At 42.2% G+C, this 26,902-nt stretch overlaps 1 protein-coding gene across 5 annotated transcripts; it reads right to left on the bottom strand.

The window, feature by feature from the left end:
- Positions 1-3,108: 3,108 nt before the first annotated feature.
- On the bottom strand, positions 3,109-26,444 carry mtss1la (MTSS I-BAR domain containing 2a). Of its 5 annotated transcripts, XM_003447134.4 has the most exons (16): positions 25,811-26,444; positions 22,338-22,399; positions 22,160-22,233; positions 12,127-12,211; positions 11,836-11,927; positions 11,669-11,743; positions 11,230-11,238; positions 9,589-9,746; positions 9,348-9,455; positions 8,830-8,927; positions 6,725-6,857; positions 5,996-6,070; positions 5,587-5,742; positions 5,074-5,250; positions 4,763-4,928; positions 3,109-4,483 (listed from the first exon to the last, which is right to left on the bottom strand). In XM_003447134.4, exons 1-16 carry the CDS (start codon positions 25,877-25,879, stop codon positions 3,681-3,683), a joined length of 2,340 nt encoding a protein of 779 aa, XP_003447182.1. In that variant the 5' UTR covers positions 25,880-26,444; the 3' UTR covers positions 3,109-3,680. The 5 variants fall into 5 exon arrangements, with proteins under 5 accessions (XP_003447182.1, XP_005471137.1, XP_005471136.1 ...); XM_005471080.3 differs by lacking the exon at positions 5,587-5,742; XM_005471079.3 differs by lacking the exon at positions 11,230-11,238.
- Between the last annotated feature and the right edge of the window lie 458 nt (positions 26,445-26,902).

The following is a 26,902-nucleotide window of genomic DNA, read 5'->3' as shown; positions in this document are numbered from 1 at the left end:
TTAAAAAAATAAAAATAATTAAACTGTCTCATTATCCCTCTACTCTAACAGATAACTCGGAGCTGCAGGGTATTTCAAAAAAAAAGAAAGAAAGAAAAAACTCATGCTGAAGAAAGCAGCAAGTGAACATTAGAAAGCTTCATGCTTACTTAATGAATAATTGACCGAATCTATTCCCGTCACTCAAATAGAGGCAGACATAGCTTTTGAAGGCAAAGGTTGCAGCCTAGCATTTCAAATATTCTACCTTTTACTCCTCAGAGACAAATGAAGGATAGGACTGAAGGAAAGGCATATGTTCTATAAGTTGATGTCAATGTCTGTCATTCTTCCGGAAAAAATGGGCTCAAAACATCCTGAAAAGATGAAAGTTAGTGTTAAGCGGATTTAGTACAAACATCAGTTAACAGGCAGTTAGGGCCAAACACAAAAGAGAGTAGGCTGATGTTTTTAAAAACGAGCCATTCAGCAAAAGTCGATGAAATAATTGCCTTAAATAGGCAGGTTTATTAAGGAACGGCAGGACAATTACAATGGATGACTAAGCATTCAGCTCTCAGGTTACTAATCGCTAGTGAATGTTTATGGGGAACATTTATGTAAACTCTGCCCCCACAAGTTTTCCTGGAAAAGCTGCAAAGAGCCTTTTCTGGAAACGCAATGATGCCCGACAGGAGCAGCATGGTGTGCTCTGTAGCACTGTTCATTTAAGTGTTCCTGTGTATATGGTACCCTAAGGACATTTTCCCTCATCACAACCTGAAGGCAAAAAGCAGTTAAAAGAGCTGGATAAATATAAAAACATTTCCCTCATGTGTTAGGTGCGGCTAATTAGATATGATCTGTGATCCCCTTGAGGCCTCTACCTCTTAGTGTAGGATTTAAGCTCTGCTGTAGAAACCAGAACTGTTTATTAACACAGATATTAATTATGGGGCAACGTGAGCGATCAAGTTCAGATGGTATCTTCAGCAATAATAATACTGGTGGTTTTGAAAATGTCAAATAAAAAAAAAATTAAAAATTTAAAAAAAATATAAAAAAAACAACCAAACCAAACCATCTCGTTACTGACTGTCTATTCTGAGCCTTTTAACTCAGAACAGCATACCCCCTAAAAGCTGACGTTTGTTCACAGGATGATTGAATAAGTTTAATAAAATGAGTACAACAGCAGCCACTTTGAAGGAAAAAGCCCCAAATAATCTATTGATTAATGCATGGCTTGTTGTTTTGGTAGAAAAAGGAGGAAAAAAACGAGCCACTTCAGGGCCACATCATGTCTGGGGAGACATTTTATTATATCTACATTCTGATTAGTGGGGCCTAGGGCTTTCTCGGTGATTAGCGCACTAAGAAATAATCACTGAGTTGAACAGTATCTCCTTGTAGCCCGGAACAATCACGACTTTTTATTAGCACATTAAAAGATTTCTCACATCACGAAAAGACACAGGAGATAGTGACTGCAAAATAAAAGAAAAAAGAAAATGAGCACTGCTCAATAGTCCCTCTCTCTCTGCCGGACTAAAAGGTGAAATTTTTAAGAGGCAGTGGTGATGTTCTCTTTGAAATGCAGTTTGGAGAGTGAGAACATTACCTCAGATGCGAACTGAAGCTCCACAGTTCTTTTTCTCAGTTAATTATCCCAGCAGGCCCCCGACATTAGGCAGGTTTCCATTACTCGACCAGTTCAAGGTAATGAACTGATGGTGTACATTCAATAATGTGCTATTTATGAAGCTGAGAGGATTATGAGCGACCCATTGGGGAAAATATGAAAATACTGCAGGCTGCACGAGGAGAGGAGACTAATAACTTCGTCAGACACGGTGGTCCTGTAGCATCTTCAATTTGATTTACAAATGAGCCCAAAACCAAAAGCTTGCCACCCCCTCATTATCTATGGTCGGACTAGAGGGTCCAGCCCTCTAATCTTCCACCTCGAACTCCGTGAAAACAGAAAAGACGAGCTGTATTTTCTCTGGTGCTTCAAATCACGAGCTCTATTGTTTCTTTCTTTTTAATTTTTTTTCCCGTGTAACAATGTTAAGTGGGGTCTTAATAAGAGTGGCTCTAAATGGACATTGTACCCATACATCACACGATATTACCTTCCAAAACAGGCCCCTTACCCAGGCAGAGGCCCTGCGGTTCATCATCCCTGTTGTCCAGGGGGAAGAAACGTTATAAAGTTAGTTTAGGAGCTGTTTTCCAGCAGGAACTATCATTTAATAAATAATGAGAGAGACTTTCTGCAGCTGCTAGAACATAAATTTCAGCACTGTTTTACAACATGCAGGCTAAAAAACAAAACCCTGGCTGCAATGAATATGTACAGGTTTTTACATTCTATATGTGTGTTAGCTTCAAGTTGACTGTCTATCTAAATGGCTAGTGTGAGTATGTTTCCACTCGTGAGTAGTTGAAAAGCACAGTTTGACATTTTTGGTTTTTGTTAACATTAAAATAAATCCGTATGCTAGCATACCCAGGTACGAATATGGATGCTTTTCGTCTTGGATGCCGTAAATCGTCCTTTTCTTTGTTGTTTGTTCTATATCCCCCCAACTATCCATCTTTTCAGCCTTCTGCACATCTTCACTGAGGCAGTAATGTCAACTGACATCCCCCATTACTGTTCATTTCGAAGCTACAGTTTGCTCAGTCACAGTGGAGGGCCTAAGGCGCCCCCATCTGTGTCTTTAGAGTGCTGCAATGTGGTCAACAGTCCTGCACTCAACGACTGTAAGCAAAGCAAGTGTAAAATTAGTAAGAAAAATCCTGACAGACACTTCAAAAGTTCAAACTGAGCTGAGGGGTAAGAAACTACATATCACCACTATAAACTGTACAAATTAAAAAAAAACACTGACTGGATTAGAATCTAAACTAAAGTAAGATCCTGAGGAGATATACTTGTAATAAAATGAAACCCGTTAAAAAGTGGAGAAAGCAATGAAGCAACAAACTTCATAATGCTTGGGGAAATAGCTGACACCACTTACACATGAGCTGCATGTACACAGCAGCTAATTTAAGTTGTTCGATAAATTGCCGTCCTTTATGATATTAAAATATTTTTTCTGGCACAAAACAATCAAGTCATTTAACAGTAAAAAGCCAGTTTAATTGCAGAATATATTGACAGTACAGTACAGCAATAAAAAAAAACTGCCATAATGCTTCTATTTTTACATGACTTACACAGCTGCTGCTCAGCTCATCAAGCAGAACAGCAACAGGGCACAGTACAGTAACAATGACAATGACACGACATACAGACAGGCTCACAGAGCACTGCACCCGTCGTTCTCCATGGGCTAGGGATGTGTTAATTAAGAAATGTACAATATAATAATAAACATAAACCAAGAACCGAGACACAGAGCATTCGATGACTGGGTTTAAAAGGGACTGGGCTGAAACTGGTTGTCACACAGGGAGAAGAAAGCACAGCCACCAAAACAAAACAAAAATAAAAACCAAAAAATATGGATTACTTTGCATGTATGCACTTCATACATAACGTTAAATGACTTGACATTGTCCATGATCTCTCATTACTCTGTCTGGCCTTCATTTACCACATTATATCCTCTTTATTACTTGTGCCTTATTTCACGTATTACATGAGCGCCAGTGTATTTCAATACAGAGCTTCAATTTATCCTCCCTCGCTACCGAAGGATCCTAGGAGCAGACCTGTCGTCTGTTACTGTCTTGCGGAGCTTCACCCCCCGGCGTATAGATACCAGCATATCTACGTCCTCCTGGCTGACAGAGGACGCCCCCTGAGGCGCAAACTGAGCGGGATCCCCTGACAGTGAGCTAGGGAAGGGGAACTGACCCTCACCGAGGGCGTGGGCGCTGGCTGCCAGCTCTCCTATCTTCTCCACCAGGCTGTGGCGGTTGGCAGCGAGCATAGGGTCCTCTTCAACACTTTGAACAGCCATGCCGAGGGCCTGCTGTTCGTAAACAGTGCTGTCCACCCCTCTTCCACAGCCCCAAGATGTGTCAGGGAGGCTCATCCGCTTTGGAGGAGCCCTCATATTGTCACTAGCAGATAGGTCATCGCCATACAGAAACTCCTCACTGCCTGCAGAGTGATGAGACGGGCTAGTGTAACCCGGGGAGTTTGGCACTGTTGGGGTTTTCACTGGCACGATGGGAGGCCGGATGGGAATGGGGCCAGATGTAGATGGCGTGCGTCTCACGCCAGTCTTGGAGGATGGCGTCCGGCGTATAGTGGCTGTCCCTGAAGCAATAGCTCCAGCGCTGCTTCCTCCAGCACCATTTGGAGTTCCCTGAACAGTCTTACCTGCAGGCAGACCCGCTGTACTTGCAGGTCTCTTAGTTTGGATCATGCGGCGGTAGCTCTGTGCAATGTTACTATGGCGAGGGATGGTGGAGGATTTGTCAAAGTCCACCTGCCCTTCACTGTCAGCATCTCCATTAAGAGAGTAGCACTCATAATCAGAACCTAGAAATCACAGCAAGTCATGAGAATCCATTTTTCCCCCACACTGAATATTCAATAGTTCATAGAGCAGTTGTTTTAAAGGGTTAATTAGCAGGTGCTTCATTAAGTAACAATTCACAGTAATCAAACTGGAGTTTAAGGCAACGCGTATTGCACTATTCAAATCACACACGTGCAATGATTGAAACACAACAGTTAAATTCATGAATAGTGTGCTGTATGTGGATATCGTGTGTTTAATCAGGCAGGAGTGTGTGGCTCTTCAGGGATGACTGTTACCTTGACTGGGTATGGTGTCCTCGGAGCAGGAGGGGGTGTTGGTCTGGGTGCTATAGCCACTGGAGTACTGCAGAGAGTCTCTGCTGCTCTTTTGCTGCTCCATGCTCAAGCCCCTGGTTAGAACCATGGCTAGAGTACTGGCTGCTGGAGAGAGGGGCTCGCCATGCTTAAGCACACATATACAGAGATACAAACAGGCAGGAAATACATAAAGATTAGGACACATTTACATTTTCATCACACTGCAATCCCTACAGCACACAAATTGATATACTGGCATTTATTTTTTCACTCCCTAAGGACTTTTTTACCTTGGCTGCAATGGTTCCTGGGCCACTTCTCACTCTGTGTGGCTCATCAGCTTGCATTCCAGAATACCCCTGTGGACTGGGCGGAGCCTCCAGTTCTCTCATCTTATCCACAGACTCCCTCCTACGCTGTGGGGTGCTGGCCAACGACGGTTCGCAGGAACTCGATTTGGCCCAGTCCTGCAACAGCAGACTGAATAATGAGACCGTCTTCCAACTGTGCATCTCCAGTGTTTCACTGGAAGTTCTGCAGTTAAACACGGAAGCTGTTGATTTGGCTTATAAACTGGTTAGATGCATGGTAGATATGAATAGAACACAGCAGGGCGTGCAGTTTAGCACATCTTTTTTGTGGAAACATTGGAAAACTGAGCTTGATGAGCAACAGCAAAACAATGATTGTGAGGTTATTCTACGGAATGCGAAATCTGTGAAGGCAACAAAACACAAGAAGCAAAGAAGCAACAACGTCTCAAAAGAGAGAACCCAAAGCAAAATTTGCAAATGAAAACAAACCTTCCAGCTAGGAACCTTTGATGTGGGTGAGGGAGTGTTGGATCCAGGGGAGTGGTTAAATGTGGGGGACGCAGGAAGTATGACAGATAGAGGCCTGATGGTGCCAGTGTGTGAGAAAGCAGGGCGGAAGGTGCCGAAGGATGAGCATGAGCCAAACTGCGGAATGGACAGACAGGTCTGAGTAAGAGTGCTCAACATCGGCGAGTAGTCCACGTTATACCTTACAGCGGCTGTCATTAAAGGCCCACGGGGCTCTTTAAGCTATAGATAAAAATGATTGAAATGCACAGCACATCAGCGTGCAAGTGCATACATCTGCTAGTTTGTGTGTGTGTGTGTGTGTGTGTGTGTGTGTGTGCACACGTCCAGCAAAGCAAGTACGCTGGTAAGAGATGCATGCAGTACTAACCGCTGTAGGAGAGTTGCACTCACTGACAGACTGGCAGGTTTCTGAAGCCTCAGAGGAGGCTGAGCTTGTTGATTTCTGGGAAAGGAAAGATGGAGTAAAGAACAGTGGAGATGGAGAGGAAATGGGGAGAAAAAGTTAGATGTGAGAGATGCATAGGAAGATGGTGAGAGCTGGAGAAGAGTGTTGATGAGCTTTAGAAGGAGGGATTTTTTTTCTCTCTGAGGGGATCTATATTCTATAGCCTAGATTGAAAATAAAGTAGCATGTAAGATCATTTATTCAGAAAAAGAACATTGCATCAGTTGGTGTGTTGCTGAGTGTGTTCTGTACACTGCAATCTGTTCAGACTGTGAGAGTCTGAACGACTTTATCAGTCCAGTGGGATAAAAATTCAACATTTGCAACTGATACAGATCTATTGCAAAAAAAGACCTCAAACTCTTATGGTGGCTTCATGTCTGAAATACAAAAACATGGAAAAATTCTATGGTTTTCAATTCGGATACAGCAGATGGAGTGTGATTGTGGTTAAAAAGAGAGAATTATTGTAGATCTGCGCTGACAAGAAAGTGGTGTTGTTGCCGTGTCCTCCTGTCCTGATGTTTTACTGCCAGAGGAATCTCTGGAGATAACAAGTCTGCTTTATTCCTGATTTTGCTGCAACAAAAAAAACCTTTTCCCTCCTCATAAAAGGAAAAAAAAATTAAATATCATAGCTGAGACTGCTACCTGGCTTGTGATATCAGAGGGCATGGGTGATGGAGGCTTTGAATGGGTGTTGGCATCTTGGGAGACAAAGCCCGAGTCATGGGAGGAAACGCTGCTCAGCCGATGGGCTCCTGAGGAGGGCATCTGGAGGAGACTGTTGACAGGAAATCGCATCAGTGGAAAATTAAGCATTTAGTATGCATTCTAATCAGGATTAGGAATAATATTATCACATTTATGGTTTTGAAAATTACACAGAAAATAGTAAAAAGAATAAAAGGTTTGTGAAAAATTAATCATAAAAGCTGTGATCATGAAGGCTGTGTTGTGTGAGAAATCTAAATGATTCCATTCTTCTAATTCTGGCGCATCAAAGAGCATTAAAAAGTTATCATTTTCTTTGATTTTTCTTCCTTTCTGAGCATTAACAGCTGTCTTTGTGCTTTCTGTCTGCTGCTCTGTCATTTTCACTCTGCGCCGCTTCTCTTTGTCACCCACGCATTTTGAAATGTGCAACTCGCACTTCTCACCTCCCCTCCTGTACTCCCCTCCCACACCTCCTTCTTCCCGTCTCCCTCTGGATTCCATCCGACATTAACATTTCTCGTTAATCTTCATTCTCTTGGATGAAGCTTAAGGAGGATTGCCAAAATAAATATGGCAAATTAAATACAATAAATCATTTAAAACTAGAGCCTAGTCTTAAGTAGTCCTTTTTCTCTCCTTTGAGTTTTTAATAAGTAAGCTTGTTTTTATTGTTTCCTATTAAAACCTTTGTCTCCTGATCATAATCTCTCATTTTAATGTGTGGCAATGTGTGGTGCTTAACTTATTACCCTATAAAAGTGGCATCTGATTACTTCCCCAGTCTCCTTTCGATACCTCAGTATATATCAGTAAGGACTTGTTTTTTTCTCAAGGGTAGCTGCATAGGCAGAGACCACCCTCACTAATTTCTGATGCACACCCAGTCATTCCTCTCTATAGTCAGGCCTGAAATATGACAGAAACCGCTCAGTACAGAAAAGAGCTTCAAGGGTTAGTGGTAAAATAATAAAATCAAAGGGGAAAAGAGTTCATGTATAGAAGTCAGACTGTTTCAGAAAAAGCTTACATTCTGGTGGTGCAAGGCTTCACTAACTTAACTTGCATCTGTTTTAAAATTAGCCAGTCGCACACTGAGTCAGTGGATAAACTGGGAATACCTGTAGCATACTAAGAATAGGATATGGCGTTAATTGGAACAAGTGTCAGGGAGGTTCTGCTCGGAGCTGTAGCGCTAAATAAAAGTGAGAAGGTATGATATTCCTTCTGCTTAACATTAAAATGGGTTTGACCTAGAATGCCACATTTGTAGAGAAACTTTTGAGCTATCACCTTAAGTCAGATGAATATGTGGATTTTGGCTCTTGTGTAGGCTCACGGCTGTCAGCTGGTGATATTTGACAGCTTTAGACCTAATCTCGCTGTAAGAAGCTTGAGAACTACAAATATATGCCAGGAGCAAGAGCTGAGGAGCTTGCGAGATAACGCTGTATGTCGACTGTCACTGCTAATCAGGCTGTGTAGTGAAGAAGACATGTCACAGGTATATTCATGGATTTATAGTAGTCTTTATTAATATGTTATTAAGTCGGCTGAAAATATATATTTTTTAAAAGGTTTATGAAATATATTACAATCTAAAGTACAACCAAAACCTTATATAATACTGCGCCTCTTCCAAATAATCCTGGATGTTTGACCTTCACAGTACGGTATTATGCAGGTTTCATACACAGGCTCTTTGAGTTTGACACTTGAAGGCTGTTTTCAAATTTAAAAAGTTTTCCTGAGCTCATCTAAAACAAGAATGTAAAGCATGTACTTGCAAACATGATTTGAAAATTATGGCTTGGAGATTTATTACATATTCATAGAATCTGGGTTGTTCATTTTAAAAGAGGAGACGTCAACGTCATCCTGCAATTTTCTAACCACTTAAATGGAAAAGGGAAAACCACAAACGGCGCAATTTGTAACTCAAAACAGAGGACACCTTTTATTTAATTCCGGATGTCTGGATGTGGCTCTTTCATACAAAAGACTGCAACGTGCAACAAGTGGTGTGTGTTTGAATAATATACCTGCACATACTGCTCTTCCTGGAACCTGTGCTACTGGGGGAAGAAGGAGGGGTCTGGTAGGACCAGCTATAATCAGAACCTTTTAGGTCCCGGATCACCTGCAGGAACACAACCAAATGGGGATTTAGACATAAACAAGTCTCTTTTCAAATATGGGAAAAAAGATGAGAACCAACAAGATAAATCCACAAGCTGCTGAGTGGTAAAGGTTAATTAAAATTGAGTTAATTGCAGCTCAAGCACCCTTTCCAGGTGTGAACTGATAACTATTTGTTACTCTAGTGGGTATTTATAGCAGGTGGATTGAGCTATGAAACAACAAGTTGCTTATTTTAGCCTTTGGATTACAAAAAATATCAAAATCTCTCTGCTCACAATAAGAAACATAGACATTTTTAACCTTTGGACTGAAATCCAACAAGGCAAATTAAATTCTGCTTCAAATAACTTGCCACCACTGTGAGGAAATAAGCATGTCAGCGGCACTGGAAGAATTTGTAGTATTACACTCCTGTTACCTGCTCACTAGCTGGTGGCAGCTTGTGCGGGTCTTCAGTCAGCAAAGTGAGGTCATCAACAATGGCTTGTAAATGTGTTATTTCTCCCAGCATGGCAATCTCTATATTCTGCAGGGAAAACAGTATTGATCAAATTAAACCGCTACCACATCAACAAGACACAGCAAAGATATTTCACAGTGTATGTCGGTGTTCTTTACACGCACAAGCTTCCATACTAAAAAGGCTTAATGTTCTTTACCACCACAGGCTGAAGCAAGTTGATGAATGAACAGTAGCGTCCCCTCTCCTCCAGGAGAGCTCTGCGCACTGCCTGCTTCTCCGTCTCCTCCATCAGCAGGTACAAATCGCTGACATCCTGCATGGCGCTGTCCAGCTGGGGGCGCAGATTACCGCGGCCTGCGCAAGGCGACGGCAAAGGGTGCAGAGACACAAAAAGGCGGGAAGGACAGAGCCAGGGAGGACAGAGGTGAGGGGAGTTGAGTAAATAAAGAAAGAGAGGAGAAGGAATGAAAACAGATTAAGATTTGGACGGGAGGTTACGAAAGTGACAGGAAGTGTCCGCAGTGCAGGAGGGGGAGGAAGAGAGTAAAAGATGAGAGATGATTAAAACAAATAATGATAAGCTGCTGTGTACTAAAGGTCAACACACTGAAAAACATTACACCAGAATGGATAATGACCACAGGAATGAGAGGACACTGAAACATGTCATCAATCAGTGCAGCTGGAGATGATTTGCAGACCCTGAAATGGATGAGATTGGAAAAACACTACTGTATGGAAGGTCATTCAATACTGCATGCCACAGTGATACTTTATGATAGATACAGGAAGTCTCAGCAACGAAAGAGGGATGAGATGATGATGGAAACGAGTACTAGGAGGACACACAATTTGCTGTGATTGCATGATGTATACATACACTGCCAGTCATTTTGAACACTCTACAGTGTGCTGAGTTTTAGCACGTAGAAAATACTGTTCTACTTACAAAATATAATGAACTAAAAGGGTGTGAGCAGATCTAAATTAGTATCACTCTATGCTGGCAATCGCCTTGATGAAAAACACTAACAAGCAGAGCGCTGTAGATTATTCGTACAGCTGTCCATATCTTTAATGCGTTCAGCTTGATGAGCTACACTTTCAGCGCACCTGTATTTAATAAGGCACTAATTAATTGAGTCCCAAAAGGACGTGATTTATAGATCCTTGCAACAGAAGCTGTATTCACAAAGATGCTGAGAATACTTCCAACAGCAAGCCTCATCTAAGGAGTGATTTAGGAAAATTCTCAAATCAGGAAAGGATAGCAACTTTTACCGCGATGCCATGTATGACATATTTTTTAAAAGGTGCTGCTTGACTGAATTCTTTACCTGACCTGCTAAATATCTGACCTACTTTCAGATCTACCTGCACAACATGTGTCTGCTGTGCTTGTTTGTTTCCCATGTAGATAATTTTAGTATTTAATCATTTTTCAACATGAGACTGTGGAATCAATGTAACTGTCTGCAGATGGGCCGTAGAGACAGGCTGATGTCATCACTGTTGCACTTTTTAGCTTGTTTGTCAACTATTACAGAGTTATGCATTAGCTTACACTCCATATCTGGAAAATATCTGGATTTGGGGGTTTTTTGCACTATTTTATTCCCTGCTTAAGAAATATTCATGTCCCCTCTAAATTTTTCACCTTAGTAGCAGACGCTGGTGTTAAATCGATTTGTAAATAATAAATGGGAACTATTCCATCTTTGAACCACAAATGTTAAGACAGGTGGTGTTTTTTATTTTTGACTGGCAGGTTTACGTAAAGATGGGTTTAAGCCTTGAAACCAATATGTGAAGTTCTTATCTGTAGCAGCAAACATACCTAGAAGCTCTACAGCCAGGGATAAACGCCAGACAAAAGAAATTGAGGAGGGTTTCAGTTAGAGGGAGGGAGGAGAGGAAAGAAAGAAGAACAGGCAGCGTTAGCTGTTTTAAATCAGGGCACAATGCATGTTTATGACTAGCCCGTACCACTGCTATATTAAAATACTGTATGAAAATAGGAGCTTAATTACAGCCAGCAGCGGGGGATAATGCAAGCACAGCCAGGAAAGAAGTTAATTTCTTTGATTTATAGGGTAAACTATCCAAAGTTGGAAAGGAGCCTCTGAAATTGTGCCAAGCATTTTGACTTGAGAGACTTATCCTTTCACAATCTACCCTCTAGATGGTGCTATTTCACTGCTAGTGCAGCGACCGGTCAGACTTCATTAATATAATCCCTACAATACTAATTAATATATCATGAGAGTTTTACTAACCTTTTCTTGCTTTTTTCTGGAGTTTTATGGTATCAAGTGACTTTCTTTTGATTTCCTGACGAGATCTCTTGTATTCTTTGGCAAGCATGTGAAGACAAAATAAGTATAAATTTCCATACAATACACATTGTGCAATTAATGTCTTTTATATTGTTGTAGTTATTCACCTTTGGCATGGTCTTTGTCCAGCTGGTTAGCCGTCTTCTTCCATTCCTCTATCCTGTCCTGGAGCGGCGTTACCAGACCTTCCATAAGAGCACTGCAGCAACAAGAAGAGACAATATTCAAGAGAATGAAGGGTATAACAAATAGGTTTATTTCCACAGCATAGTAAAGAGTAACAAAATAAGAGAAAGGTCACCATAAATAGGATGGGGATGGAGAACATAATAATCCCCTCAGGACAGGCGAAGAGAGAAAATTGCAGTGGAGCAAATAAAAACAAAAGTGACACTTACTTGGTGAAGTGGCGTAATTTTGCCTCAATGCTACGGTGCCGCATACACATCCTTGTCAGAGCTGAGCCAATGTCCCTGGTAGCACCTTGTAAACACAATATGAAAAATATAAATGTCATCTACGATACCAGAGCTCAGCAACAGAAATTTAGACCTAGAAGACCCAGAAAAAATGATTTTCTATAAGAGGGCACTAACAGGTATGGAGTGTTTTGAAAGGCCTGATTCTCTCCTGTCAAATGGACTCATCAAGTTTTATTCCTCCCTCTTTCAGCTGGAGAGGCATTTTTAGTTGCAGCCACTAGATGGACCTATGTTGACCTGCAAATGTCACATTTGTTTGGGGGAAGCAAACGTTCCACAGTGCCCGTAAAATAAAACCCTGAGCTATCTTCTTCCCTCCTGACAAAACACGTATTTTTCCTGTTGACACTTTAAGGTCGCCGCGTGTTAATCTCCCCACACAGAGTAAATAACGGCTTGTGTGAATTTGTTACTGTACTTTTCCTCTCTGCTGAAGTGTAATTAAATAAGGTTTTAAGCCCCCAAAGCTCAGGCTGGTCCACTGTGTCACTGATGGTTCATAGGCCAGTGTAATATATGGCAGCACTGATCCTGTTGTAATCTGGGCCACATAAGGCTAATCTCAGGGTCTCTCACCACAAACACACACACGCACAGACACAGACGCACACAAGGAAAGAGGGAAGACACCTCTTATAGCAGACAGACCTCAGAGCTGAGGCATGTGTGTGTGTTCATGAATGATTGCTGGAGCGTATGTGCGGAGGTTTGTTTGTGTGAACGTATGGACAGGTGGTGTATTTTACCAACCCCCACACCCTTTCCGAAGTTCTCACCCCTTTCATCCTGGAGGAAAAAGGAGGGAACCATGTAAGGGGATATCCCTCTATTCTTCCCTGTCTGCTCTGCCTTTCCTGTTCTCTCTGTTTCCTAAACACCATTCATGCAGGGCAGGCAGAGTTAGGGAGCAACCAGCTCTAACCTTCACTACAAAGCCTGAAGGAAAGAGAAAATGAAAGGCACGATTAATATAACTGGCCTAAAATGAGACTCTGTGTAAGAAATGCTCCAGATTGTTGTCCAGTGAGATCTGTGCTCTTTTCCAGACATCACATAAAGAAACTAGGTTACTGTCTCCTGCTGATAACATGTCAAACTGTCAGGCAAAGACCAGCTCACTCCAACATTTGGCTGTCAACTTCACTAACTGCTGTAGTAGTTCAAAGAAACTCAGCAACAGATCTGGGCCCTGTATGCATTGCTCTTCTGAGTGAGAGGAGAGGTGAAAGGTCATCCAGCTGTAACACACAGAGATATTAAACATCAGCAGGAAGTGATTTAGAAAAGACGTGGAATCTATACGCTGTGCTCTTGATATAGGAAGAAAGTGGAGTGTCCAACCTATGTAGAGGATTCAGTCAGGTAAGAAACTCTGTTTGCAAGTGGTGCACACACGTACACGCATGCACTGATTTTGCCTTTCTCCTGCTAAAGCCATTACAGAAAGCACCCACAGCTGCATATGACTTCCCAGATGGAAGAAGACTGGGCGATAGATGAAGGAGGCAGAGTAATGTGGGCCCTGGTATCTCTAAAACAGACCGTCCCAATGTCACTATCAGCTGGAGTGAACTTCCAGCCCCCCACTCCCATCCCATTCACACCTGCCAATTTCCCTCCTGCTCCCCACTTCTTCCCTCCTGTCTCCTCCCCTCCTTCTTCCCTTCCCAAAAGGGGATCAGCTGACAGCTACATCCTGGGGAGGTTCAGAGGCTTCCTGACCATGTCCAAGAGCCTTGCTGGCCTCTGGCCTTGACCGGATGGATAGTGACATGGTGATTCACTCCCGTAGCCCCCCTGCAAAGGCTCTCAGGCATGTGACAAATATATACAAACTTAAGCCTGACTCGAAAGACAATTATTATGCAACACTTAGACTTCTGTCCTTCTTTCTATTTTCCTTCACAGCTGAATACCTCTATGTGTTAAGATAAGATGACCTTTATTAGTCCCACAGGTGGGAAATTTGTTTTGTTACAGCAAAGTAACAGCTTCCTCCTGTTGTTTCATCCTTTTTCTTCCCCTGTTCATTTTGAGATTTGTGATATTTAAACTTCACTAAACTACCCCCACAGTCCAGATTCAGCGTTTTCAGCATGTGGTCCATAACAGTTTATGTAGCGAGAAAAGAATGACCTTCAGTAAAACTGATTCATCCACCCTCAAAATAATATTTCAACAAAATATATACACAGAGTAAGACAAAGGAAGAACTTCCATTCTCTTTCAACTCTTCTGTTCGATTAATTTAACCTTTCCTGTTAAGAAATCCTAAAAAAAACAAAAAAAACCTAAAGACTCAACCAGCACAAAAATGATGATTACCAAACTAAACCACTGTTTTAATTTTTAAGTCATATCATGGTTCTTTGATATAGATATATCAATACCTGACGTTGTATCAACATGGTAGCTGATGTGTGCAAGAACTGGAAAAGTGATTATTGAGCAGACCCCCGTGGCTTTAGGATCTGGGCCGACCTCATAGCAGACAGCCACACGTGCATGAATGAAGCAAAACACAGACCACTACGGGGGAAAACTGTTATGCAACAGAACCATATATCTTACGGCTTGGAGCAAACAACTGGGAGCAGTGGACAAATCTGTGGTTCATTACAGAAGCGCTGCCGTGTGTGCATCTGAAGCTCACGGCGCCTGGTTTAATATACAGGCTGAGCATAAATATAACCTGCCTCGAGATCTGCTGCGTATGTTGAAAAGAACATGGGGCTGTTGGTGGGAAGGTCATGCCCCCATTGGTGGCTTTAAGCTCCAGTATCTGAGACCAGCACAGAGTAGTCTAAGCATTTACTGAGTGGTCCCATCCAGAGCTCTGGTTCTGATTAACTCCCCTGATTCCTTGGGGAAGGAGGAGCATTTTAATAGGCCTGCTTTATAGAGAGTTCTCCTGCCAGGAGTCGGGAGCCAGAGGCTAAACTGCCACAGGCCTAACTCCAGGATGTCTTCAACATGGGAGCTAAACTTAAATATCTCTCTTATTCACCATCTAAACCCTGGCGTTCAGCTCAGATTTCATTAGTGCTCAGACAAGCGAGCCTGAATGTTATTCTGCTAGAATTAAGGCTGGATGCGTTGACGCCGGCTTTCGAGCTGAACGCAGCTCACCTCTTCTCTATCTTGATTTCTGCCTTTTGTGTCAATAAAACACGTTTATGTGGAATTTTTTCTAGACTCTCAAACAGCCACTGCCAAGGCAGGGAAATTCCGTCATCCGTGAGACAACTGTTATTCTTTGCATTGGCACCTTGGCCACTGAGCTGGCTGTGCCTCTCGGAGACAGTTAAACCTCCTGCTTTTACCCTCCCTCACCCCTTTTAAGTGAGGCAGAGTGTGAACTGGCAGGGACACAGAGAAGGCCACTGATGGATGAAAGGCAGTGTGGGGTGAGACGGGAGGAGGGGGGAGGATGAAAGAGGGCACACACGGCGGAGGTGCCGGGTGGGTTTGGCCTGTCAGAAGGCAACGGAAGTGCTATAGTGTGGCAGGTGCAACAGGCCCTGACAGGACGACATCGTCCACAAAAAGCCGAGAAATAAAATGTAATGTTTGCATTACTGTCAAAATATTTCTGTAATTTGTGTAGTCATCTCCACTAGAACACTTTATATATATATATATCTTTGAAGAAGAAAATGAGGACCTGCTTTGATTTTGACAGCTTCACTTGTCTTCTTTAGTTGGTAGTTGAGCAAACATGAAACTGAGATTTCTGAAATCATAACCTGATTAAACATCAAACATTCACATCGTCAAGAGATTGCTTCAAAGCACAGCTTGAGCTCTTTCGGTGCAGCACAGTAGGAGCTGTCTGTATTATAAATAAAGCAGCATCTATTGCATATGCTGGTGAGGGAGCCATAAGTTGTGAAGGAGGTAAGAGTGGCAGATAAAACAGCTGTATCTGCATGGATTATGAATCGAGAGTAGCGTACTGTACGCCTGCAGCAAGAAAGCTACAGATCTGTGTAATTTATGTTGCTTAAATATTGGATGGTAGACACACATGTAGTATCTGTTTTTCTCAAACCTTTCTCATTTAAAATGTGAGTTTATTCAATAATAAAGATGTTATTTGTCCACTGCATTCACAGTTAGAAGAGGGAAAAAACATAACAGCAAATCCTGGGTACAGATCCAGATGTTTTAGGATTAACACAGTGTGTCGTATGTCTATAGCAAAAATCAAAACGTCATTCCGAGCCTTTGTGTCACTTCCTTATACGTGGAATGCTTTTTATTAGTACAATACAACTAAAAGGCAGAGGAAACAGCCCCGGGACCAATTGTTTTAGTCTCTCACACACAGTCGAGCGCACACTCATCCCATTGTTGCCTGTCCAGACAGCACGCACAGCAAGTTTCACCTCTCAGACAGACCCCAGTGTTTCCTGATGTGGCGTAAACATGTTCTGGTGTGCATTAGAACAAGACTTTAAAGAGGAGGAGGAGGAGGAGGAAGTGATATTCCTCTGCTGGACGAGCTTCCTGTTCAGGGGCATAAATGTTTCTAAAAATAATCACCACCCCTTGTCCAGATGTGCTTTTCATTAGAGATGGAGAAAAGGACACAGGGAGAGAAAACAAGAAAAAGTACAGCAAAGGGAAGCAATCCACAAATGGCTGTGTTTGTCTCATGCCAGACAGGGATGTTTAAAGCTGAAGAAGATGGATGTGATGTCCCTTTATGCAAGCACAAATAAGCCATGATAGCAAATGATAGGAAAAGTTTGACAAATTTACTAAGCAGCACTCTTTCAACAAATCTGCAGCAGTTCAATCAGACGACTCAAGCGCTCCTGTTTTACAGGCTTGGCAATTTTCTTTATCTTAGCTGACCCGAGTCTGTCCGGTCTTTTGCCCCACCTATGTAAATGCTACTCTGCTCATTTGCAAACAGTCCTGCAAACAATGCAGACAATACTGCTGGTCCTTCTGCTGCTGCTTTTATAAATTCTACCTCCATCTGAGTCTCTGAGCCTGAAGTTATCTTGAGCAGCAGTTTATTATATTAGCCACTCTGCTCTGCACTGATCATCAGAACCTACGTGTCAAATATAAAAGCTTGAATAGAATAACAGTTTAGCGTAACAGTAAATTAGATATCCATCTAAATCATTGGGGTTCATTATGTTAGCCTTGTGAAGGTCTTGATCTGGTGTAAACGTGTTCACAACACATCACCCAGTAATTTTTGGACCACTTCAATCTTGACCGATGTGTTTAATGGACCAATAATAGCGATCATGTGATCTGATCTGTCATTCTGCATTTTCATTTCTTTGAAATTGTATTCCTTTTAATCTCCTCTCTTGCATTCCTCCAGCAGCCTCTCTCACGCATTTTCCCACTCCTCTCCAGCTCCCTTCCAAAGCGGAGTTCATGTTCAGGATGTAGCCGAACAGAGTGTTCCCCTCGTGTTTGTCTTCTTAGTTTGGTATTCGACCTCAGAATTAAAGCTACGCTGAACCCAAAGATTTGTTTTCTCTCTTGTTTTTATTTCCCCTTTTCATCTGTTTCTCACATTATTGCTGCACTCGCTTCACCCTTTACTCTGTGGATGTAGTTATTACAATAGCTGGAAAACATTCATCTGCAGGATGACCGCATTGAGTTTAAGCCCATAAACTCTGTAGTGACTCATGAAGAACTCTGCTGGAAATTGTCCGACGAACAAGGTAGGAAGCTGAGGGGGAAATGAGAGGCTCTTGTCGATACTTAGCGTGACCTTGTGGTTGAAGGTCGTGAAATAACCAAAGAACCTTGCATGCAATTAGCAGAATGGCTCAACAGTTTGTAATTTACCAGCTACTGTATTTATCTATGTGAATGACTGAACATGTAGGTCCAATCTAAATCACTTGAAATCTATAAGCTAATTAACTGTGAGCTGCAGATTCTAACCTCTTGGTTCTGGTACACAGAATGCAGAACGGGCTTGTTTCAGGCTTGTACATGGAATACAAATCTTGATGCATGTCAGCTTTGGTCTGATGGGTACACTTATTATTTGACATGTCTGCAAAAATAGCTGCACTGTTGGGATAGCACGGAATACATTAATCCCCTGATCTCGCTCTGCACTAGGCCACGGCCACATCTCGTCCATGCCAGGCTGTCCAGATGGCGGGTAGGGATATCCGTCCCATCTGCCAACCCAGAGAAGTACAGCGGCCAAGCAGATTAGTGCTTCGCTGACACACTGATCTACTAGCATACCTCCACAGAGTATGGACTGAGTGAGTAAGAAAGAAAAGACACAGAGCCAAACAGAGAGGACTTGCAGTGAGCGACAGAAGCGTTATTTCCATGGGTGTACGTGTAATGGAGTATGGACGCTGCTGGCTTTGATGAACTCGTAAAAGGAGAAATGTTCATCCGTGCTTAATAAAAACATGCAGTGTATGGTTGTCTGGCCGGTGATCCCACAGTGTAAATTTTTAAAGCTGGGGGTGGCTGATCAGGAAGAGAAGAGAAGGCAGTCTGTGTCTGTGTGTTATAGAGTGGGGCTAAGAGGATTAGCTAAACGCCTCTGCCTAGCCTGGATACCCAGAGCTGTGGAAATCCCACTCCAATCACAACCCCCACCCAGGTCAACTAACCCCCAACTACAGCCAACTCACTTTCTGCAAAATATGGAGACTGTGTCATACTTTCATGGACCATTACCCATGTCTCTTTGACGTCTATCAAACTCAACTACGATCAAAAACTGGAAAAAAACAACTTTTGTTTAAAACACACATCATACATCCAAGCAACAACTAAATAAGTAACACAGTCTCCAGTTTTCTCAACTCGAGTCTGATCCTTTTAAATGTCCTCACGTAACATTTTAATATGAACGACAAAGAAGGTCTAGACGACACACCAAAATCCATTAGACTGGCCAATCCAACAATAAAAGAATCCAAAGAGCTACACGGCCTAAGGTTAAGCTGCACGAAAGCTTGGTGTTGAAACGTATATCCTTAAAAAACTCAAATTCTCCACATATACCATCTAATATAGACTTTGTGGCTTGAAAACCTTTATTGAACTCAAATGCAAGCTATGAGTTCACTGAGACAGACGTGCCTTCAGACATAGATCCATCAGCACAGCTTAGAGAAACAGTGCTGTTAGACACAGTGCCAGAACGCCTGGAAGCCAACTCCTCCAGCTGCTTCATAGAAAACAGATGCTAATACCATGACAGCTACCATAAACTCTAAAAATGGACAACACAAGCAAGAAGTCTGAACATGGACACACACCGAAGTAGTGTGGCAGACACCGATTCAAACAGAGAGCTGAGTAAGGTTTGTTGAGCAAAGTGGCGAAATAATACAATTATGCTTAAAAAGATACCCTTTGAGAAAAGTGCAGAAGAACAGTTAAGACAAGAATTCATAAAATTCGTTTCAGTCACTGTCCTCTCTCCCTGGGACTATCAAGAAGCTGTCAGTGAGGAGAAATGCTGCTTTTCTTGGCAGGGAAGTGTTTACAGTCTGAAGAGAGAGTATGGAAGTAAGAGGGGCAAATGGGCGAGTGTGTCAAAGTTAGATTAAAGGAGGTAAAAGAGGAACACGATGAAACCTCCAGCTGTGCCAGCAGCTGCAGCTCGTCCCCAAACACAAGCGTAGCTCGGAGCGACAGCGATTGGGGCCAGCAGTTCATAGCCAAGGGCCTGCCCCCTATAGTGCAAATCAGCCCTATAAGGCTGTGCAGACGCTGAGACAAACATCGTCACTGCAGGCAGACAGACACACACACACATGTGAAGGATACAGACAGAAAGAGAATGAAGAGAAACAGCAAGGGAAACAGAAATAAAACTATATACTGACCATCTAATCTCAGAATTCTTTTTATCTTTATGGTCCTAAATAAGTTTGAGTTAGCAGAGTACGACCATGTGGAAAACAGAGAACATATGGATGCCAGTATAGCTTAAATAAATTGAGAATGCAGCTGCTAGAGGGGCAAAGTTGCCTAAATATGTTGCCTAAATAGTTTTAAAGGTTACCCCTGTGCACTGAGAGCCAGTGCCAGTAAATATCGACATTACTCCTAGCTAATTAATTACTGGGTTTGGTTTGGAGCACGCAAAGACTAACACAGATCGCACAGGAGAAACAGAAGTGAAATGGCATGCTTGCTAAGAGCACATAAAAGCTGCACAAGATGTTTTAGTTTTCTTTCTTTAGATGTTTTTTTTAACGATGACTGCTATTTGTAAAACCAGTTGTCGCACAGCAGAGCTTTAAGCTAAATGCTAACATTACCACAGAACATGCTTGCAATGACAAAAAAGCATTGCTGCTACAGCAGGTTTAATAATTATGTCCACTATGTGCAAAATGTGTTACTGGCTATCACTTAGTAAGTAACTGTATTTGCTACAGGCCTGATGGGAACTGCAGGTTTAGCCATGTAGCACTGTACCACTTGGTTAAACGCCCACAGATCTGTCACAGATATTTCATTATGGAAAAGAATCAAAAGATTATTGAAAAAGTAAAGAAACAGTGACCATTGTTGTTATTCCCTTGATTATACTGACGACAGCATGTAAGGGAAAATACTAGTGTTTTATAGGTCATGATAATTTGTCAAATGGAAGAATAATCCTGTCAATCAATCAACACTGAGCACCAATGAAAATTATAAAAGTAGAATAATACTAATATACTTTAGATTTTAGTATGAAAAAACATTATCTCATACGTTTCTGTCTAAACCAAGTACACGATTCCTCTTTAATTGCTAGTCTCTCATCACCCATGGAGTCTGTGTCCTGAGAACGATGGCACTAATCCTAAACTTAATGTGCCTGGGAGAGAAGCAGAAGCAGAAGTGGGCGTATGAGTGACACACTTACAGATTTTATACAGCTATCTGCAAACTCTCGTTGCCCTTCTCTATCTTCTCATCTCTCGCCGGAATATCAATCATTTTGCTATTTTCCCATTTTACAGCAATTTTCCTTTGAAGTCTTGCCCTTTATTCCTACCATGGCCTACCCCCCTTTATTGTAGCAGGCTGCCAGCTGCTCGAAGCCAGCAGGCTGACCCCAGTCTACCTTCCATCATCTTACCGAGCTCATGTGCACTCACACCAGGAATCATTTAAAGTAGCCTTTAGTATTGTACTAGCAATAAACTGTTGGTGTAAAATGCAAGGAAGTAAAACTGGCAATAATAAGTGAACACTGAGGCTGCTCTGTTATTTTTCCCAGAGGTAAGTGGTCAATAAGGGGCGGTGCCAGTGCAAATAGTTTGAAAAACATCTTGGAATGTGGCCTGTAAGGTCAGGTGACCAGCTACCAGCTGTCACTCTTTGAATACAGTGCATCAGTGTGTGCTTATGTGTGTGTGCATGTATGCTTCTGCGTCTACGTGATTGCCTTTGCGAGTGTGTCGAGAGCCTCGTCGGGGTTTGCAGGGTTTTTCTGACCTACATACTGCTCTTGACGATCAAGTCCAAAGGAATCTGTGTTAATCAGCGGCCTCTCCAGCCAGCCAGTCTGCTGCCACTAGCGTGGTGACAAAGCAGATCAGCAGATCTCATTAAGACCAAAGAAACAATAAGCTTAGATTTTCATTTCTCTGAGCCTCCACCACCCAACCTCGCTCACAGCTGGCCCCACTTGGGTCATCTTAGTGAACAGAATGGTGCCGTGAGAGACAACACGCTTACTTAAGGATGTGAAAAATCTAAGTCTGTTTATTTTGTTTATGTAACCTTTAAGACTTAGAAAGGGAAAAACATTGTTATTGAAAGCCTACCAACTGCTTGTCTACCAACACTCTTAGCTTCTACTCTTTAACAACTCCCTACTAAAACAACAAACGTATTTGTTCAACAAAGCTGATCGTTATCATGACACTATTTTTCCACCAGTTCATACAGAGGCTCGACTCCACACCATGTGAATTTCCCTTACCTCTAGAATTGGTCGCCATGTCCGCCACCTTCTGAAAGGCATCTAAAAAGGCCACTGCTGCCAGAATTGTGGTTCTGTAAGTACATTGGTTCATTTCACTCTCACTGCACAGAGCCTGTAAACACTGCACAAGAATTTTTCTCACTGAGGTTCACTGTTCACAGGAACTGCTTCTCACCTGAGCTGAGAGTGTAGCTTTGTGGCCTTGGCACTGAAGTCTTCCCACACAGGGTAAGAGCTCTGATAAGAGAAAGGAAAAGTGTTAAACCAAATAAATATCTCACCAAGGACATTCAGGTCCACATGCTTCAACAAAAACAGCAGGCATGCAGGATTCACAGAAACAGCTGGATAAAAACTTCAGTGTTAGATTTAGTCACACAAAATGCATTTTCTCTTTAATTTTGGTGAAAAATACCAGGTTGAAATCCAAATAAGAAAAATAAATGTATATGTTTGGGTGTATACCTCCAGAATCTATGAAAAGAATTTCTCAGTTATAAATCCAAAAATATTTGTTTTATTTTTACAAACTAGTAATTAATTTACACTGATTAGCAGATCACTCTCGACTTGTTCAAAGCTGTTTTTCTTTTTTTCCTTTATCTTTTTTCTTATTCCATTATCCCCTTTGGTGTGTGTATATCAGTTATACATATATATATATATATATATATATATATATATGTATATATATATATATATATATACAGTGCTAATAATAATTAATGAAGTAAAAAGAAAAACAGAAAAAAAGAAGAAGAAAGCTATGGAGAGGCTGGCTTCTTACCCTAGGATTAGAAAAAGGGTGTTCTATAAGTCCATGCTCTGACTTGTCTTTAAAAAGGCCAGTGTGATTTTTGTTGTGCACACTTGCAGTGTATTATATTTACAGTGTATAATACTAGGGCAGATTGTGAAATCACAGTGATGTTTAAAATTGGCATATAACATTTTTTTTATGCTTCGTCTTTATTATTATCGATTCCCTTGTTTTGCCCTGAAAAAAAGGAATTTCATGATAAAACAAAAACTTGAACTTGCAGCTCTTTGTCCCGGTGTATTTGAATATTTAACTTGTTTAAAACTTGTTTCATACAGCGGGTAAACATTGGCCACCTACACTGATAAATCTCTTTTGCAAAGAGGTAGATACCAGACAATATATCAGTGCATACTGAAAGTCTATAATTTGTCCCAGGTGACAAAAGAACTACGCACTTTTCGATTTGTATATAGATATTTGCATGTCTGGTGTGCAGGCACGTGCCGTGTACAAGGCCTTATATCATTACTATTTATGCACACAAGCCAGGTAGTAAGACTTTCCTTTGAAAAACCTGGATTAGATTTAGCCCAGGATCGTCACATGCTGCCGTGAGCTATAAGAGCCGACCATTAGAGTGGGACCTTGAGCCCTGGAGTAAGAAGAGGAAGGGCACAACCTCTATGTGACTCTTTGATGGAGAGGCGCTAAAAGGGGTTACACATCTTGATTATATATAGCTAGCATGCAATCACAAAAGAGTCTTGTGCTGCATCACTTATAACCTCCACTCTGGCAATGACATGATTTAACTCCCAGGTTACCTTAGATAAAGTCTTTGCCTTGGAAAGTGATTTAGGAGCCTTTCCCTCTTTTTAAAAAAATTGTTTGTCATGAACCTCCCGGCTTGGCTGTTCCCACTTGACTTCAACAGGTGTCTAATTAGCCTGTGGGCTCTGTGGCTCTGAGGGGCTGGAGGGATGCGCTGCCAAGACAGCTGAGGGTAGAGGGCAAAGAACTGGGTAAAGAGGGCTATGTGCAGTGCAGCTGGGAGCGGGGCACACTTTTTTTTTTCTTTAAAGTTCATTTACACCCAACAACATCCAGGGATGAAAAGGATGGATAAAAGCCTCTTCCTCCCACAGCTCGTCATTCAGGTTAAAAGCATTATCCTCGGACCTGGTAGGAAGTGTTGCTCAAGGACATTTGGTTACTTTTTCACACAAAGAGGCTTGAAATCACTTTCCCCATCACTCTCATCAGATCAAATCTAATTCCTGATGTAATTCTTGACTCGGGAGCTAATCTTGCAGAACATTTTTTTTCTCATTTCATCCTGTACCTACTGTTCTAACACCTCCCACTCTTTCATTTCTTTTTCCTGTTGCCTCATCAGACAGTTACATAACCAACAGGTGCAGCTATTATCCACACATTTTCTCTATGCAGTACAGCATAGTACACAGGAGGCTGTGGAAGTGCTCAATGCACTACATCTATGTCATGCAGCTACATTCTAACATTGTTCAGAGTTAGGAAAGCAGTGCCATTGGATGGCTCCCTGGGGGTACAGCTGGTCCGATTGGCTTGCATGGCACAACCAGCCGGCAGGAATGAGGTCAGATGTCTGTCTCGGGCAGTGGACATCGATACTGTGCTGACTAAGGGAATCAGCCTCATTCATTTGTGCTGCTTATCAATACACAGACTGCCTCTTTCTGTGAGCCCCTGTCGCTCTCTGGCCCCGGCGTGATTGCAACACAAAAAGGAAATTTATGAAACCAAACCAGCACTGCCAATAGTGGAGAGCTGATTTCACTGGAACCTGACTAATGAGGGGTCCATAAATAGTCTGTACTGAGGCGCCATGATCCTGTGAGCTAGTAATCAATAAGAAATCTGCTGGACTGAAAGAAGTGCTTGACGCTTGACTTATTCGCTGTTGTAACCACTTTGCTGCATCATGGGTTTCCCGGACAATGAGAAGACTGGGTGCTGCCTCCAGGCCCAATGAATGCGTTCACACTTTCCATCTGTTGTCATGAACAGCAGACCACCCTGGTTCAACTTCCTTCACTTGACCCCTCCCCCAACACACAAAAGTACACACGCTGACATGTAATCAATACACACACAATAACATACATGTGATTCTGGCTTAAGAAATTGTTTTTAACTAAAAGACAAAGAGCACTTGCTTCGTACAAATACAGTGCAAGGTCACACAGTTCAATTGTTAAAAGATTAAATGTGCATTAAATGCCAAGTTGCAAATGTAGATATTTCAGTCCAAATAACAGGAAGCACAATGAATAGCATTTCAAGTCTATTTCTGTTCAGAAGCTGAGGTTATGGAGCTCTTATTTTCTTCCAGAGCATCCTCTTACAGCTGACACTTAATTCAGAAATCACTTGAGGCTGGGATAAAGAAGGAACAGTTGTTTAGGGTTAAATGGCACCCATCATATGTGTAGTATGACTTTTATTAACTGTGTAGTATAACTTCTTCTTTAGTCCTGACAGTTTTACTGTAACAAAAAAGGAATGTTTTTTATTTTGATTATGAAGCCAGGATCTAACCCGTGGACCATAAACCCACAAATAGTGGTTTTGTGTTAAAAGACAAATGTTTTTCTGCAAATGTTTCCATGCACTTACACTGGCACACTTGCTAAAGTATGAGCACTGTTTGACCTGCAGTACATTATAACGACAACACAAAGGGAAACATGTTTCATCTCTCAGTTTGTCCTACAGCGGTGTTTCAAGTGGGGGAGGACCCGGTGAAAGAGACAAAGGCAGTAAAAACAATATGCATCTGATCAGCCACTGTGCAATCACAAAGGCCACATAATTCCCTATCTACTTTAAATTATGTGTGATACCTTCATGTCGTTCACAATGGCCTGGAATAATCCACCCAGCGCTCCACACTCCTTTTCCACCGACTCCATGGTGTCAAAAACAAACAAAAAAGCTCGCGGAAAGACAAGTATCAGACAAAATATTCCACTGTTGCTGTTTCAAACATCGGACTGTAGACCTTTGTTTTCTTCATCCGTCCTTCGATGTGCTGCCCTACAACAACGTAGCCTGCAGCGAGGAGGATGCGAGGACGCACAGCCCACAGCCAGCAGCCCGCGGAGCGCACAGACAAAAAGAAATGTGCTGCTCGGTGGCACCGGGTCCTCCTGCTCGCTCTGCCGCCGGTACTCGCCTTTCGGTGGCACAGGAGGGATGGAGCAGGGGCGCTCTCTTCTGCCAGGTTGGACTACAACTATGCAACGTGGAGGGCACATGCACGGTGGCTTCTCATGATCACCGTTTAAACACAAACAACGGAGAGAGCACTACTCTGGGGAAGAGGGCAAGAGGAGGTGGAGGACGAGCAGGAGGAGGGGGTACGACGGGATCAGTCGCAACAGACGCGGGTACGCGCTCCGTTGTTAATAGCGGAGCAGATGTCTTGGAGCTGGAGTCCCCCGTAATAAGATCCATGGGAATGGAAAGGGGGCTGGTCAAGTGCGTTTTTTTCCGTCTTAACAGGAGGAGGGGACAAGGAGGAACACCCATTCCTCCTTCCACCCCCCACGCAAACAAAAGTGAAGCCCTGCCTTCTCAGCGAACAATTGCCAAACACCAAAGCAGGATTTCCTCGGGTTTCGATGTGTATTCACACACGTGTCTGTTCATGATCGTTGAGCCACTCTCAGTAGGGCTTAGCCATTTCAGGAAACAGTAACATGTGGGCCATTATCACCTCATTAAGCATTAGCCTTTAGAATCGACATAACAAATGCTAATTCAAGCCACAGTTATTTTGACTTTACGTGTTTTCTTGAGAAGACTGCTGGTTGGAGCACATCAACTTTTGCTTACCAGAGCAACTCAATGTTATTATAGTTGACTAAAACTAGAGGAAAGGTGTGAAAGCACGTTTTAAACTGAACTATAATAAAAACAAAATATAGACTTTA

The sequence above is a fragment of the Oreochromis niloticus genome, linkage group LG7 (assembly GCF_001858045.2).
Source record: "Oreochromis niloticus isolate F11D_XX linkage group LG7, O_niloticus_UMD_NMBU, whole genome shotgun sequence".
NCBI lineage: Eukaryota > Metazoa > Chordata > Actinopteri > Cichliformes > Cichlidae > Oreochromis > Oreochromis niloticus.
The sequence above is the reverse complement of the archived record's forward strand: the minus strand, read 5'-3'. Positions and strand labels throughout refer to the sequence as shown.

Coding starts and splice junctions, on each gene's coding strand:
- mtss1la (XM_003447134.4), bottom strand. CDS start 25,879: ATGGAGTCGGTGGAAAAGGAGTGTGGAGCGCTGGGTGGATTATTCCAG. Junction 22,234..22,337: donor AAGCTACACTCTCAGCTCAG/GTGAGAAGCAGT, acceptor ATGTACTTACAG/AACCACAATTCTGGCAGCAG. Junction 11,744..11,835: donor GGACAAAGACCATGCCAAAG/GTGAATAACTAC, acceptor TGCTTGCCAAAG/AATACAAGAGATCTCGTCAG.